A 16352-nucleotide genomic window follows, 5' to 3' on the forward strand; every position below is an offset into this window, starting at 1 on the left:
AGAAAAAGTGGAGTTCAGGATAAATGTACTGGTATAGAATTAGCTATGGAAGGTGACCAAGACAAGATTAATTGGTTGGAGAAAATGGCAGATCAAACAGTGGACTAGCAGTAGGAGATATTTAAATACAACATGGATAGGTACAGGTTAAATAAATACATTTTAAAAAGTATATGATAAATATAGACCTGTCGTACAGAAGAAACGTTACAGAAAGGAAGCACAGAAAGGGATTAGGATGGCGAATATGGGACTGTAACAGTACTTGAGGAGGTAAGTATTCAAAAATAATGAGACTAAAAGTCAAAAAATCACCAGGCCCAGATGGCATGCATCCCAGAATACTGAAGGATGTTGTGGAGGAGATCCTGCAGCAGTTACGAACTATAATTTTCACAAAAAGAAAAAGATTTGCATTTATATAGTGTCTTTCACGACCACCAGACGTCCCAAAGTGCTTTACAGCCAATGAAGTACTTTTGAAGTGTAGTCACTGTTGTAATGTAGGAAATGCAGCAGCCAATTTTTACACAGCAAGCTCCCACAAACAGCAATGTGATAATGACCAGATAATCTGTTTTAGTGATGTTGGTTGAGGGATAAATATTGGCCAGGACATCGGGTATAATTCCCCTCCTCTTCTTCAAAATGGTGCCATGGGATCTTTTACGTCCACCTGAGAAAGCAGACAGGGCCTCAGTTTAACATCTCATCCAAAAGACAGCACCTCTGACAGTGCAGCAATCCCTCAGTACTGTACTGGAATGTCAGCCTAGATTTTTGTGCTCAAGTCCCTGGAGTGGAACGTGAACCCAGAACCTTCTGACTCAGAGGCGAGGGTGCTACCCACTGAGCCACAGCTGACACTGACACAAAACAATTCAAAACAGAAAAAGTACCAAATGACTGGAGAGTGAAAAATATTTTACTCCTGTTCAGGAAAGAGGGAAAGGGTAAAATGGGAAACTATAGGCTAATCTGTCTTGCCTCCATTGTAGGGAAATTTTGAATCCATAATATGGAATCAAGTTAGAGAACGCTGAGAAAGTCAAGGGCTAATGAGGAACAGCAAGTGTGGATTTGCAAAAGGCAGGTCGTGCTTAACTAATTTAACTAGGCTGACATTTCAGTGCAGGACTGAGGGAATGTTGCACTGCCAGAGGTGCTGTTTTTGGCACTATTCAAAGAAGAGCAGCGAGTTCTCCTGGTGCCATAGCCAATATTTATCCCTCAACCAACATCACTAAAAAAAAGATCATCAGGTCATTTATCTTACTGCTGTTTATAGGATCTGTGTGAAAATTGTTTATATTTCCCTACATAGCAACAATGGCTACATTTCAAAATACTTTGCTGGCTGTGAAGCATTTTAGGACATTCTAGATCATGATAGGTGCTAAATAATTGCAATTTAAAAAATGTCTTTATTTTTCTTCCCCAATGTTCTCCCCTTCTGAAAACATTTACTCCTGTTGGGGCATAATTCTGCAGGTGCAAGGCACCCTTCCAGTGCCTTCACAAGTGGCATTTTTCTCATGAGTGGGTGGCTGGGGGGGAGGGGCATTGTTTGGGAGAGATACAAGAGCCTTACAGCTGAGCGAAACCCTGTTTATTCCAGGAAAGCTTAACCCAACTGCAACACTCCTACTACTGTCTCAACTGACGCAGCAATAAAGCTAGGAATCAATATTGGAATCTTCTTGAATGGTAACTTTCAGTGTCACACCCAGTGAATCAACCAGTTAGGGATTCCTACGCTCCTATCCTTTCCAATCATTTTCATCTCACACTTCCTCTTTCAATGCCATTTGGTGATAAATGGGCCAATGGAATGTCTCCCAATGCGAGTTGGAACTCCATTATCTTCTGCCCACCCCACAACACTGCTGAAATGAAAGAATCCACTAATACAGGCAAACTGTTGTCCAACAAAGATGAGAAAAATTCTAGGATTCAGTTTGTAATTCAGATTTACACCCTTCGCTTATGAATCTATTACTTGGTTCTTGACGTTCGATAAAAGGATGCCATACCAAAAATAGTGGGGAACCAAGGGGGTAATAAGAGTCAGGAACCTATTGGCCCATATTTTCCGATCCCTACCTGAAAACCGGTACGTCTGATCTGTCAAGAATTCGCTTGACAGATCACACGCCTGCCCTGGAGAAGGGCCTCTGCGGTGGAGAGTTCCACTTTCTGCAGAACCTCCGCCCGCAGAAATCCCTTAAAAATCTTACGTCTGGTAAAAGCAGGTGTAAGGCTTGCTTTTACCAGCATAAGAGTTTAAAAAAGTAAAAAAATATTTTTTTCCACTCATTTTTAATTTAAAAATACGTTAAAAAAGGTAGGTTTATTTTTAGCCCCGTAAAACTTAAAATCTTTTTCAAAAAAATTAAATTTTTGTTTAAAATATTTAATGTAATTTTAACTAATTTTTAAAACATGATTTTTTTGTTAAATTCCTTGAACCTAATAGCCTACATCCTAAAGTTTTGATGTGTTTTTTCAGTGTTCCCCAGGTCTAAACTGTCAAAAGTATGAAGGGGGATTCCCTTCTCCCATTGGTTCCCCATGGCCCACGTGATCCCAGGGACGCTTGCGAACTGCATGCGCCCCTGGGATACATGGGCCCTGCGTATTTCGTAGTGGAGCGACCCAGGAGCGGAAATGGCTGGACCTCCGGAGCCCTCAGGTAAGGGCGTAGATTTTTTCCAGATCTGAGGCCTCCGCACGCAGGACGCCTCTGATCGGAAAATACGGGCCAAAGTAATTAATAACAGTAGAGAAAAAGTACTTGAGAAACTAATGGCACTAAAAGCCGACAAATCCATTGAACCTGATAGCCTACATCCTAAGGTTCTAAAAGAGGTGGCATGCAGAGATAGCGGATGCATTGGTTGTGATCTTCCAAAATTCCCTCGATTCTAAAATGGTCCCAGTGGATTGGAAGGTAGCAAATGTAACCCCGCTATTCAAGAAAGGAGGGAGAGCGAAAACAGGGAACTACAGTCCAGTTAGCCTGACATCAGTCGTTGGGCACTTAGAAAATCATAATATAGTATTTTGAGGATGTAACTAGCAGGTTAGATACAGGGGAACCAGTGGATGTAGTATATTTGGGTTTCCAAAAAGCATTCGATAAGTATCATATAAAAGGTTGCTATGCAAGATAAGGGCTCATGGGGTTGGGAGTAATACATTAGCATGATGACAGCAGATTGGTTAACAGACAGAAAACGCAGAGTACGAATAAATGAGTCATTTTCCAGTTCGCAGGCTGTAACTAGTGGGTCGCAAGGATCAGAACATGAGAACATAAGACGTAGGAGCAGGAATAGGTCATTTGGCCCCTCGAGCCTGCTCCCTTACCATTCAAAAATCTGTCTATCTCCACCTTAAATATATTCAATGACCCAGCCTCCACAGTTCTCTGGGAAGAGAATTCCAAAGATTCACGACCCACTGAGAGAAGAAATTTCTCCTCATTTCCGATTTAAAAGGGTGCCCCCTTATTCTGAAATTATGCCCCCTAGTTCTAGATTCCCCCACGCGGGGAAACATCCTCTCTGCATCTACCCTGTCAAGCCCCTTCAAAATCTCAAATCAAATCAAAATCAAATCAACTTTTATTGTCATTGTTAGTGCACAACTGCAGTACAACGAAATGTAGGCTTGCGGCTCCCGAGAGTGTACAATTTGGATTAGGTTATATGTTTCAATAAGATCCTTCTAAACTTCAATGAGTATAGGCCGAACCTGCTCAACCTTTCTTCATAAGACAACCCCTTCATCTCAGGAATCAACCTCATGAACCTTCTCTGAGCTGCCTCCAATGCAAGTATATCCTTCCTTAAATAAGGAGACCAAAACTGTACTCAGTACTCCAGGTGTGGTCTCACCAACGCCCTGTACAGCTGTACCAGGACTTCCCTACTTTTATATTCCATTCCCTTTGCAATAAAGGCCAACATTCCATTTGCCTTCCTAATTACTTGCTGTACCTGCATGCAAACTTTTTGTGATTCATGTACAAGGACCCCCAGATCCCTCTGTACCTCAGGATTTTGTAATTTTGCCCCATTTAAATACGAATTTGCTTTTTTATTTTTCCTACCAACGTGGATAACCTCGCATTTTCCCACATTAAACTCCATCTGTCAGATTTTTGCCCACTCACTTAGCCTATCTATATCCTTTTGGAGATTCTTTGCGTCCTCCACACAATTTGCTTTCCCACCTATCTTTGTATCATCAGCAAATTCGGCTACTCAGTCCCTTCATCCAAGTCATTAATATAGATTGTGAATAGTTGAGTTCCCAGCACTGATCCCTGCGGCACCCCACTAGTTACAGTTTGCCAACCTGAAATGACCCATTTATCTCGACTCTCTGTTTTCTGCCAATCCTCTATCCATGCTAATATATTACCCCCAACCCCGTGAGCTCTTATCTTGTGCAGTAACCTTTTATGTGGCACCTTATCGAATGCCTTCTGGAAATCCAAATACACATCTACTCATTCCCCTTTGTTCACCCTGCTCGTTACATCCTCAAAGAACTCCAGCAAATTTGTCAAACATGATTTCCCTTTCATAAAGCCATGCTGACTCTGCTTGACTATATTATAATTTTCTAAATGTCCTGCTACCACTTCCTTAATGATGGACTCCAGCATTTTCCCAATGACAGATGTTAGGCTAACTGGTCGATAGTTGCTTGCTTTCTGTCTCCCTTCTTTCTTAACTGGGGCGTTACAGTTGCGGTTTTCCAGTCCGCTGGGACCGCTCCAGAATCCAGGGAATTTTGGTAGATGACAACCAATGCATCCACTATCTCTGCAACCACCTCTTTTAAGACTCTAGGATGCAGGCCATTGGGTCCAGGTGACGTCCACCTTTAGTCCCATTAGTTTGCCTAGTACTTTCTCTCCAGTGATAGTGATTGTTTTAAGTTCCCCCTCCCCACCCCAATAACCCCTTGATTATCCATTATTGGGATGCTTTTAGTGTCTTCTACCATGAAGACCGATACAAAATATTTCTTCAAAGTCTCTGCCATTTCCCTGTTTCCCATTATTAATTCCCCATCCTCTAGGGGACCAATGTTTACTTTAGCTACACTCTTCCTTTTTATATACCTGTAGAAGCTCTTACTGTCTGTTTTTATATTTCTTGCTAGCTTACACTCGTAAGCTATCTTCTCTCTCTATCATTTTTTTAAATTGTCCTTTGCTGATCTTTTAAAATTTCCCAATCCTCTGGCCTTTCACTATTTTTTGCAACATTGTATGCTTTTGTTTTCAATTTGCTACCATCCTTTACTTCCTTAGTTAGCCACGGATAGTTCATCCTTCTCAGAGTCTTTCTTTCTCACTGGAATATATCTTTGCTGAGAGTTATGAAGTATCTCCTTAAATGTTTGCCACTGCTTTTCTACAGTCTTACCCTGCAATATATTTTCCCAGTCCACTTTAACCAAGTCTGCCTTCATACCTTTGTAATTACCTTTGTTTAAGTTCGGGACACTAGTTTGAGACCTAGCTTTCTCACCCTCAAACTGAATTTGAAATTCTACCATGCTATGATCACTCTTCCCAAGAGGATCCTTCACTTCGAGATCATTAATTAATCCAGCCACATTACACATTACTAGATCTAAAATAGTCTTCTCCCTGGTTGGTTCCACAACATATTGTTCTAAGAAACCATTCCGTATACACTCTAAGAACTCTTCCTCAAGTCTACCTTTGCCAATTTGCTTTGTCCAATCAATATGTAGATTAAAATCTCCCATGATTATAGTCATATCTTTCTTACAAGTCTCTATTATTTCTTGATTTATACTCTGTCCTACAGTATGGCTACTGGGGGCCTGCAGACCACTCCCACCACTGACTTCTTACCCTTATTATTTCTTATCTCCACCCAAACTGATTCTACGTCTTGATCTTGTAGGCTAATATCATTTCTCATTACTGCACTGATCTCATCCCTTATTAACAGAGCTACACCACCTCCTTTTCCTTTCTGCCTATCCTTACGAAATGGTAAATACCCCTGAATATTCAGTTCCCAGCCTTGGTCACCTTGCAACCACGTCTCTGTAATGGCTATCAGATTATACCCATTTATTTCTATTTGTGCTGTCAACTCATCTATCTTGTTACGAATGCTGCGTGCATTCAGATATAGAGCTTTTAATGTTGTCTTTTTACCATTTTTCCCTACTCTGACCCCTCTTTCTGATGCACTCTAATGGGCCAGTAATTCCTGTCCCAACGCGTGAGTACGGACGGGGTACTCACGCGTGGACCCGGAGGAATTGCCGGTTTTCAGCATGCACAGCGCATGCGGGGAAAACCGGCATTTCCTCTCCTCTGACCCAAGGGGTTAAGAAGTGGAACGCGTGCGAGGTTTCAGGTAGCGCGTGCGCGCTGAACATCCCTTTTTTTTGAAGAGTTGCCCGTGGGGAAAAGACTCCGGTTTTTACGCGTGAAAAAAGCAGCCGTAAGTACTTACTTTTAACAGGTAAGTGGTCTATTAAGTAAAATTAGAAAATGTTTCCACAGGTTCATTATTTTTGAAGACTTTACAGTAAGGTAAGTGTATTTTTAGCCCCGATTTTTTATATAATAATTTTTTTCAAAATTTAAAATAGTTTTTTTACAGTTATTTATAGTTCATTTAAGCAGTGCGATGTTTTTTTTAATTTTCTTTCAAGTTTAAGTAGTGTTTTGGGGCCAGGAGTTTTCATGAGTTTGACAGTTCTTACTATCAAACTCATGAATGAACTTTTGCAACCTCCCATTGGTTGCCCAGTGCTCACGTGATCCCAGCCGGCTCATCGCACTAAGTACGCCGTTGGGTCACGCACGCACAGCGCGGCAGGACCTGAAGCGGGCCAGTGACAGGAAATGCAATGCGGGCCAGGATTGAAATGTCAGCACGCCGGGTAAGTGCACATCGGGGGCTTGCACGCGCGGCAAGCCCCCGAACCTAATTTCTGGGCCTATGTGTATACACTCTGTCCCTTCCTGTCACACTCTGGTTATCATTACCCCTATTGCTACATCAGTGCTTGGGCCTCAGCTATTTACAATCTAGATTAATGAGTTAGATGAAGGGACCAAGTGCAATGTAGTTTGCTGAAGATACAACGCTAGGTGGAAAAGTAAGCTGTGAGGAGGACACAAAGAGCCTGTAAAGGGATATAGACAGGTTAAATCAGTGGGCAATAAGGAGGCAAATGGAGTATAATGTGGGGAAATGTGAGGTTATTCACTTTGGTAGGAAGAATGGAAAAAACAGAACTTTTTTAAATGGTGAGAAACTATTAAATATTGGTGTTCAGAGAGATTTAGGTGTCCTTATACAGGAAACACTGAAAGTTAGCACGCAGGTACAGCAAGCAATTAGAAAGGCAAATGGCATGTTGGCCTTTATTGCAAGGGGATTGGAGTACAAGAGTAAATCTTGCTACAACTGTACGGGTCTTTGGTGAGATCACACCTGGAGTACTGTGCATAGTTTTGGTCTCCTTATCTAAGGAAGGATATACAGGAAACTCTTTTTTTATCTGGCTTACAGAGAGGTACGAGAGCCCCGTACACGGCCACAGGTACTTGTGCAGGAACCCCGGTTACACGGCCATAGATCCAGGAACCCCAGTTACACGGCCACTAATATATAGTAAAACTTACCAGAACCTACTCCTGAATTTTGCCGGTTAAGAGAGGTTTCCGGATATTTAGGTGCTGGTTAAAAGAGAGTTTCCTGTACTTGCCTTCGAGGCAGTGCAACGAAGGTTGACTAAATTGATCCCTGGGATGAGAGGGTTGTCCTATGAGGAGAGATTGAGCCTATACTCTGGAGTTTAGAAGAATGAGAGGTGATCTCATTGAAACATATAAGATTATGAGGGGGATTGACAGGGTAGATGCTGAGAGGTTGTTTCCCCTGGCTGGAGAGTCTAGAACTAGGGGGCATAATCTTAGGATTAGGGGTTGGCCATTTAAGACTGAGATGAGGAGGAATTTCTTCAATCAGAGAGTTGTGAATGCTGAGTCGTTGAGTATATTCAAGGCTGAGCTAGATACATTTTTGGATTCTCGGGGCATCAAGGTACATGGGGCTTGGGCGGGGAAGTGGCGTTGAAGTCAAAGATCAGCCATGATCTTATTGAATGGCAGAGCAGGCTCAAGGGGCCATATGGCCTACTCCTGTTCCGAATTCTTATGTTCTTATTTTCTTTAAAGCCTATTCTTAGAAAAGGACAAGGAAAAATCAAGTGTAAAAATACTCAACTGGAGGACAGCTAATTTCAGTGAGTTGAAAATAAATCTGGCCCAGGTGGATTGCAATCAAAGATTGGCAGGTAAAACAGTAAATGAGCAATGGGAGGCCTTCAAAAGAGGAGATAGCTCGGGGACAGACTAGGCACATTCCCACGAGGGGGAAAAGAAAGGCATCGAAAGCTAGAGCTTCCTGGATGGCTAAAAATATAGGGCCAGAATTTGCTGTGGGTAATAACAGCGAACGAACAGGATGTAGCACATGCGAATCTAAACACGGAAATCCTGAAGTTGTGGTCAGTCATTCGCTACTCCAACACTGGTAGTGCTGTGGTCCACCCTGCCCCCTCCGCACCACCCCCCCCCCATTTCCCCACCTCCTGGTTCCCTGTTTGTGAGAATTCTGCAATGTGATTAGCTGCTCAGACAACTTGTTGATGTCACAGCAGATTGCATTATACTGCACTAAAATCACTTATGAAAAAGGCAAACTTCTCGCCACAGAGATCGCGAGATCTTTGTGGGCAGCTTTCTTCGGGGCCAGCAGCGAACACCTTTGCTTTGCCACTGACCGCAAATTCCGGGCCATAGAGATTAAAATAAAACAGAAAAGGGAGGCTTATGATAAATGTCAGGTTCAATATTCAGTAGAGAAACAAGAAATGTTCCCTTTAAGCTGCGCGCCTCTGGTTCTGGAGTTCCCGCACAGCCGGATCATCAGCTTTTCGGATTTTTGAACAGGTCGTGCAGCCCGTTAAAATGGCCACATGGCCCAAAAAGAAATTAGAGGGAACATTGGAACCAAGCTGAATACAAAAAGTACAGAGGAGAACTGAAAAAGCAAATAAGATAGGACAAAGAGAGTGTATGAAAATAGATTAGTGGGTAACATAAAATGGAACCCAAAAGTCTTTTATAAACATATAAATAGTAAAAATGTAGTTAAAGGAAGAATGGGGCCAATTAGGGACCAAAAAGGAGATCTTCTTGTGAAGGCAGAGAGCATGGCTGAAGTAGTAATTGAGTACTTTGCACCTGCCTTCACTAAAGAAGAGGATGCTGCCAATGTCTCAATAAAGGAGGAGGTAGTAGAGAAATTGGATTGGATAAAAATAGGTAAAGGCGGGGGGGTGGGGGGTACTTAAAAGGTTGGCAGTGTTCAAAGTAGAAAAATCACCTGGTCCGGATGGGATGCATCCTAGGTAACTGAGGGAAGTAAAGGTGGAAATTGAGGAAGCTCTGGCCATAATCTTCCAATCCTCCTTAGATATGAGAATGGTGCTAGGCGATTACAAATGCTACAGCCGGTTCAAAAGAGGGGAGAGCGATAAACCCGGCAACTACAGGCCAGTCAACCCAACAAATATGTGGGGAAACATTTAGAGACAATAATCTGGGGCAAAAGTAATTGGCACTTGGAAAAATATGAGGTAATAAATGAAAGCCAGCATGGATTTGTTAAAGGCAAATTGTGCTTAACTAACTTGATTGACTTCTTTGATGAAGTAACAGAGAGTAACAGGGGCCGGTGTTGGGATCACTTCAATATGTTAACTGTCAGGTAAATGGCCTAAAACGTATGAGCTGATTTAAAACCCGAGAGAAATAGCCGGAGAGAATTATTTTGCTATACATTAATGACCTGAACTTGGGTATACAGGGCATAATTTCACAAATGACACAAAACTGGGAAATATAGTAAATAATGAGGGGGATAATAACAGACTTCAGGAGAAATGGGCAGACACATGGCAGATGAAACTCAATGCAGAACTGTGAATTGATTCATTTTGGTAGGAAGAATGAGGAGAGACAATATAAACTAAATGGTGTCATTTTAAAGGGGTGCAAGAATAGAGAGACCTGTGGGTATATGTACACAAGTCTTGGAAGATGGCAGAACAAATTGAGAAGGCTTTTAAAAAAGCATACAGGATCTTTGGCTATATAAATGGAGGCAGAGTACAAAAGCAAGGAAGTTAGGCTAAACCTTGATCAAACACTGGTTAGGCCCCAGCTAGAGTATTGGCCAATTCTGCACGCCACACTTTAGGCCAGAGAGGGTGCAGAGATTTACTAGAATTATACCAGGGATGAAAGACTTCAGTTACATGGAGAGACTAGAGAAGCTGGGGTTGTTCTCTTTAGAGCAGAGAAGGTTAAGGGGAGATTTGATAGAGGTATTCAAAATCATGAAGTGTTTTGATAGAGTAAATAAGGAGAAACTGTTTCCACTGGCAGAAGGATCAGTAACCAGAGGACACAGGTTTAAGTAATTGCCAAAAGAACCAGAGGCGACATGAGGAAAACATTGTTTACACAGCAAGTTGTTATGGTCTGCATTGCCTGAAAGGGTGGTGGAAGCAGATTCAATACTAAATTTCAAAAGGGAATTGGATAAATACATGAAGGGGGAAAACGTGCAGGGCTATGGGGAAAGAGCAGGGGAGTGGGATTAATTGGATAGCTCTTTCAAAGATCCAGCACAGGCACGATGGGCTGAATGGCCTCCTTCTGTACTGTATCATTCTATGACTTAGTACTATACACTACACTGATTCAATCAAACATAAAAAAACACTTAATCCCTCTTCATAAAAATACCAATAAAATACTGTTTCACACACGTGGCATTATTGATAGCAGTATAGCACTGTCCATCAAAGCTAGGATTTTCCTTCTTTATTCCAGCTTTCTCATTATTCTCTTTCTCTTCTAAATTGTTCTGCGATTCTTCTTTCTCCTTGGTTCGTTTCAGGACATAAGCCTGCTGTTGCTCTAGTATTCGTTGTTGTACTATTGGATAATCCTGCAGTGCTTGGATCTGTTCAGAACGAGTGATTTCTTTTCCATCTAACCACTGCAGACCAAGAAGTAACAAGAGTAGAGTAGTCATAAACCACAACTTGAGTCAAGATTAATGTTTCTGTAAATGCGTAAGATCTAGCAGCAGAATCAAATTGTTTCAGATGAAAATGCTATATTATCTGCATTTGGTAAAGTCTCTCTCTTTGACATTTAACCTGCACATACAATAGGACATTTGCCATTAGCTACATGGTGGGGGGGGGGGGGGGGAGATCACTTTGAACAGGGGGGAGATCACTTCTGTCACAAAATTGTGCCCTGAACAGTTGTGTGATCTCTGCTGTATACCAAGCCCTACGCTAGGATGCACCTTCAGTTCTTTATCCAGAGCAAGCAGATTGAACCTTGGACTGAGCAGAGCACTTACATAAGTCAAATAGATAAATGAGGAGTGGGCTAGGACAGGGCTTTATATATAGACTGAGACCATATCAAAGAGAATTCGATATTCTTCTGCATTCCTTCACAAACAATGGGGCTGTCATGTCATGACTACAATACTTGGCAAAGATACATGTTGCTGCTTTACAAATGGCACCAAAATTAACCCTGTACATGCTGATCCAAGAATTGACCATCGCATAGGTAGAGTGAAATCAACTTTTGCTGCCTCATGTGAGCACCAGTGAGGGCCTTAGATTCTCTGATCACTCTGTCAGAGCTAGTGTAGGTTGGCGTCAGCCCCATCCTTTCCGCTAAGCTAGGAAGAATGATCAATCTTGGGGAAGTTATGCACAATGGAAGACAGTGTTAAATTGGCACTTGATACAAATTTTAAAGCTAAGACCTGGGGTAGACTGACAGATATTTGAGAGGAGAGGGGGCAGATGACAATTTGGGTCAATCTGATCCAAGTAGGCCTCTTGAGTTCATAGTTCAAGACGGCATCAGCGAAAACAGCACAAGAACTGTTATGGCTTAAATACATCAACTAAGTCAGATTTCAACTATATTATCCCTTTGTGAATCCAGAAGGCGCCAGAGATTTATAACAAAAATAATTAAAATTTAAGAATATTTCTGCAGTGGGCGGCCAACTACTGTATGAGATAGTGGGGAAAGGATCGAGTTATAATCTGATGTTGACCCTTTTATATACCAGCAAAAATTACTTAACCACCCAAGCAAAATTGTCCATAAGTGATTTCTCTATAAGTAATGGTCAACACCCTATTGTACATGAAATCTGTAGGGCTATAGAGAAAGAGCAGCGGAGTGGGCCTAATTAGATAGCTCTTTCAAAGAGCCGGCACAGAAATGATGGGCTGAATGGCATCCTTCTGTGCTGTATGATTCTATGCTTACACCATTTTAACTGTACTCAGTTATATAATGTTGACAAACAAAAAAACCCAATAATCTATGGATTATCTAACACAAGTCTGTTAAAGAGTTTAAATAGAATAATTCAATCCCATAAAATAAAAACATAAGATGCTGGAAATACTCAGCAGGTCAGGCAGCATCCGTGGAGAGAGAAACAGCATTAACATTTCAGGTCGATGACCCTTCATCAGAACTGGAAAAAGCTGGAGGTGGAACAGGTTTTTAAGCAAGTGCAGGGGCAGGGAAAGGGGGGAGGGGAGGAAAGAACAAATGGGAAGGTCTGTGATAGGGTGGAAGGCAGGAGAGATTAAGAGGCAAAAGGGATGATGGTGCAAGGCAAAAGGAGATGGTAATGGGACAAGTTAAGAAACAAAAGATGGCTCTAGATGAAGTGCAAATGGCACTGGCAGAATGATTGACAGCTGCCATGTGAGAGAGGGGAAAAAAAATGAAAAAAAGATAGATTGTTGAACTCGACGTCGAGTCCAGAAGGCTGTAAAGTGCCTAATCGAAAGATGAGGTGCTGTTCCTCGAGCTTACGTTGAGCTTCATTGGAACAGTGTAAGAGGCCAAGGACGGAGAGGTCAGAGTGGGAGTGGAGCGGAAAATTAAAGTGACAGGCGACCGGAAGCTCGGGGTGACCCTTACGGACTGAACGGAGGTGTTCCGCAAAGCGGTCACCCAATCTGCGTTTGGTCTTCCCATTGTAGAGGAGACCGCATCATGAGCAGCGAATACAGTATACTAAATTGCAAGTAGTACAAGTAAATCGCTGTTTCACCTGGAAGGAGTGTTTGGGGCCCTGGACAGTGGGAAGGGAGGAGGTAAAAGGACAGGTGTTGCATCTCCTGCGCTTGCACAGGAAGGTGCCGGGTGAAAGGGAAGGGGTGTTGGGGATGATAGAAGAGTGGACCAGGGTGTCGCGGAGGGAGCGGTCCCTTTCAGCATTTCGAAAGGGGAGGTGAGGGGAAGATGTGTTTGGTGGTGGAATTCAATCTCATAGTTCTGTAGACATCCACAACCCTCTCAAGTTTCACATTCAGTTAAACTGCTTGAATGAAACACAATTTTACAACTCATTAACCACCTATTACCAAATATTTGTACTTTTAAAACCTCACACTTCCAGCGACATCCAGCCCTGATGCACATTCAAGAATCCTGATCGTTTGCATAGACCATAAATGTCAATCAAAAAATGTTAATATACACAGAAATTTAAAACATCAGCGTGTGAAAGAAAGGCAATGACTTCCTAACCTTCAGCTGTGGGAGTGTAGCAATCACAAACTTCCTGTAACCATCAAAATCACAGCAGGGGTTTCCAACCAGGAAAAGCTCTTGCAGGTGAACGTTAAGTTTGAGTGACTCTACACTGGTTAGTTCGCCCACGAAGTTAACTGTTAGATCAAGTTTCTTCAAAAACTCACACCCTGTCAAGGAAGGAAGGGGAGTTAATATCACATTTGGGGAAATGAGACACTAATTCCAGAGGTTTTCATTTTTTAAATTGAGGCTTGCGGTAAAAATATTAAACTGAATAACCATTCTAAAAGTAAAATTTACTTTTATAATAAGCTGTAATGAAATGCGTTTGGCTTGCCTGTATTCGTTTTGCACTCATGTATATTACCCTCCCCCACATGGTGTATAGTTTCACTTCCTCTTTCCTGACTAACCTGGAATGTTCCAGGTCTTGGCTCTTGGCTCCGCCCCTGACTTCTCTTACATAAAGATCCCAGGATCTATATGACTCATTCCTGCGAGCCAGTCAGTGTGTTGAGATGTTAGCTCTGATCTTAGTGATTAAAAGCCAACTTGTTAAGGTCTATAACTTCTAGTTTTGTGATTATTGAAGGCACATCAATTTTAATCACTAAAGAATACTAGGATGGATCGACTCCTAAAACCAGAGCGTCTGGACTTGGATCCACATTCTGCTGAAGCATCAAATCAATTTGGACACTGGCTCAAATGCTTCGAACTCTTCGTGAGGGCCTCATCCGCTAGCGAGGTAGATAAACTGAGTCTACTGACTACTCGCGTTAATCATCGGATTTATTCGTTCATCCGGGATGCCACCTCTTACACGGAGGCCATCACTATCCTGAAGACCCAATACCAGAGGCCAGTAAACGAAGTGTACGCCAGACATCTGCTGGCTACACGCAGGCAGCGACCTGAGGAATCAATGGACGATTTCTTACAGGGCCTAAAGGACTTGGTCCGGGACTGTAACTGCAAGGCCGTGACGGCCAACGCGTACTCTGACGAGTTGGTCCGCGATTCCTTCATCACGGGCCTCAAATCGAATTATATCCGGCAGAGACTGCTGGAGGAGGAGGTCCTGGACTTAAAAAAGGCAGTGGTCACTGCACGATCGCTAGACGTGGCCCAGAAAAACTCTGACTCTTATTCTTCCAGCCATGCGGCCCTCACCGCCTCGTGCGCGCCGAGCGGGCCGCCATCTTGGAATCAGCCATCTTCCCCATCCAGGTCTCAGACCAGCTCTACACCGCCGGAGTCCCCACACAGAAGTTCACCCAGGAGTCCTACTACAGCGGCAATGTCTCGAGGCCCGAAATGCTACTTTTGCAGCCAGGCCAAGCACCCCAGACAACGATGCCCAGCGAAGGACGCTACATGCTTCAAATGTAAGAAAAAGGGGCATTTTAGCAAAGTCTGCAGGGGGAATCCGATTTCCAACTCCGTCACCGCCTCGTGCGTGCCGCCACCTTGGGATCCGCCATCTTTTCCCGACTCAACGGCCGCCCAGGGCCCAACAGTGGCTTCGATCACGGTGGATCAATCCAGGCCACACCCGTTGACAAAATCCATGATGGACATACAGGTAAACGGGAATTTAACGAAATGTTTAATTGACTGTGGGAGTACCAAGAGTTTTATCCACCCTAGCCTGGTACGGCAGCACTCATTAACGGTAACCCCTACACGGAGCAGAATTGCTATGGCTGCTAAGCCCCACACTTCGGACATTTTGGGCTACTGTGTGGTAACACTGACTGTAAAAGGCACGGACTACAAGGATTTTAAACTCCTCGTGATGCCAGAACTCTGTGTTAATGTAATCTTGGGCCTGGACTTCCAGTGCCACCACGAAAGTGTCACACTAGCATATGGCGGGTCCCAGCCGCCACTCACAGTCTGTGGCCTATCAACCTTAAAAATCAGCCCGCCCTCTTTATTCGCTAATCTCGCTCCGAACTGTAGGCCCATAGCGACCAAAAGTAGACGGTACAGTCTGGAAGACAGACACTTTATCAAGGCGGAAGTGGACAGACTCCTGCAGGAAGGCATTATTGAATGCAGTACCAGCCCGTGGCGTGCCCAAGTAGTCATAGTTAAAAATAGCGAAAAGAAACGGATGGTAATTGACTACAGCCAGACTGTTAATATTTATACCCAGCTGGACGCCTACCCTTTACCCCGCATATCAGAAATGGTCAACCAGATCGTGCAATACCGAGTCTTCTCGACTATCGACCTCAAATCCGTGTATCACCAGCTCCCCATTAGAATGGAGGACCGCCCATACACCGCCTTTGAGGCGAACGGACGCCTCTACCATTTTCTCAGAGTGCCCTTCGGGGTAACAAATGGGGTCTCGGTCTTCCAACGTGAGATGGACCGCATGGTTGACGAGAATAAACTACAAGCTACCTACCCCTATCTGGACAATGTCACTATCTGCGGGCACAACCAGCAAGACCACGATCTAAATCTTGCGAGATTTTTAAAAACTGCCCTAAAGCTGAATCTAACCTACAATGAAGACAAATGTGTCTTCAACACAACCCGTCTCTGTATCCTCGGCTGTGTGGTGGAAGATGGGGTAATTGGACCGGAC

The 16352-nt window shown here is 43.2% G+C and overlaps 1 protein-coding gene across 2 annotated transcripts in view; it reads right to left on the reverse strand.

The window, feature by feature from the left end:
* dnaaf11 (dynein axonemal assembly factor 11) overlaps positions 1 to 16352 on the reverse strand; it is a 148109-nt gene that overhangs the window by 85816 nt on the left and 45941 nt on the right. The window contains exons 4-9 of one of the 2 annotated variants that reach the window (XM_085992849.1): positions 13745 to 13917; positions 10945 to 11150; positions 10784 to 10789; positions 8553 to 8575; positions 8312 to 8431; positions 5100 to 5108 (exon numbers count right to left, since the gene is read on the reverse strand). In XM_085992849.1, the coding sequence (XP_085848975.1) occupies positions 5100 to 5108; positions 8312 to 8431; positions 8553 to 8575; positions 10784 to 10789; positions 10945 to 11150; positions 13745 to 13917 (537 nt within the window). Of the gene's footprint in view, positions 1 to 5099; positions 5109 to 8311; positions 8432 to 8552; positions 8576 to 10783; positions 10790 to 10917; positions 11151 to 13744; positions 13918 to 16352 lie in introns of both variants that reach the window. The other variant, XM_085992848.1, reaches the window with a different exon arrangement.

This window comes from Somniosus microcephalus, chromosome 7 (assembly GCF_052327205.1).
Source record: "Somniosus microcephalus isolate GS21.2 chromosome 7, FLI_Smic_1.0, whole genome shotgun sequence".
In the NCBI taxonomy this organism is placed as follows: Eukaryota; Metazoa; Chordata; class Chondrichthyes; order Squaliformes; family Somniosidae; genus Somniosus; species Somniosus microcephalus.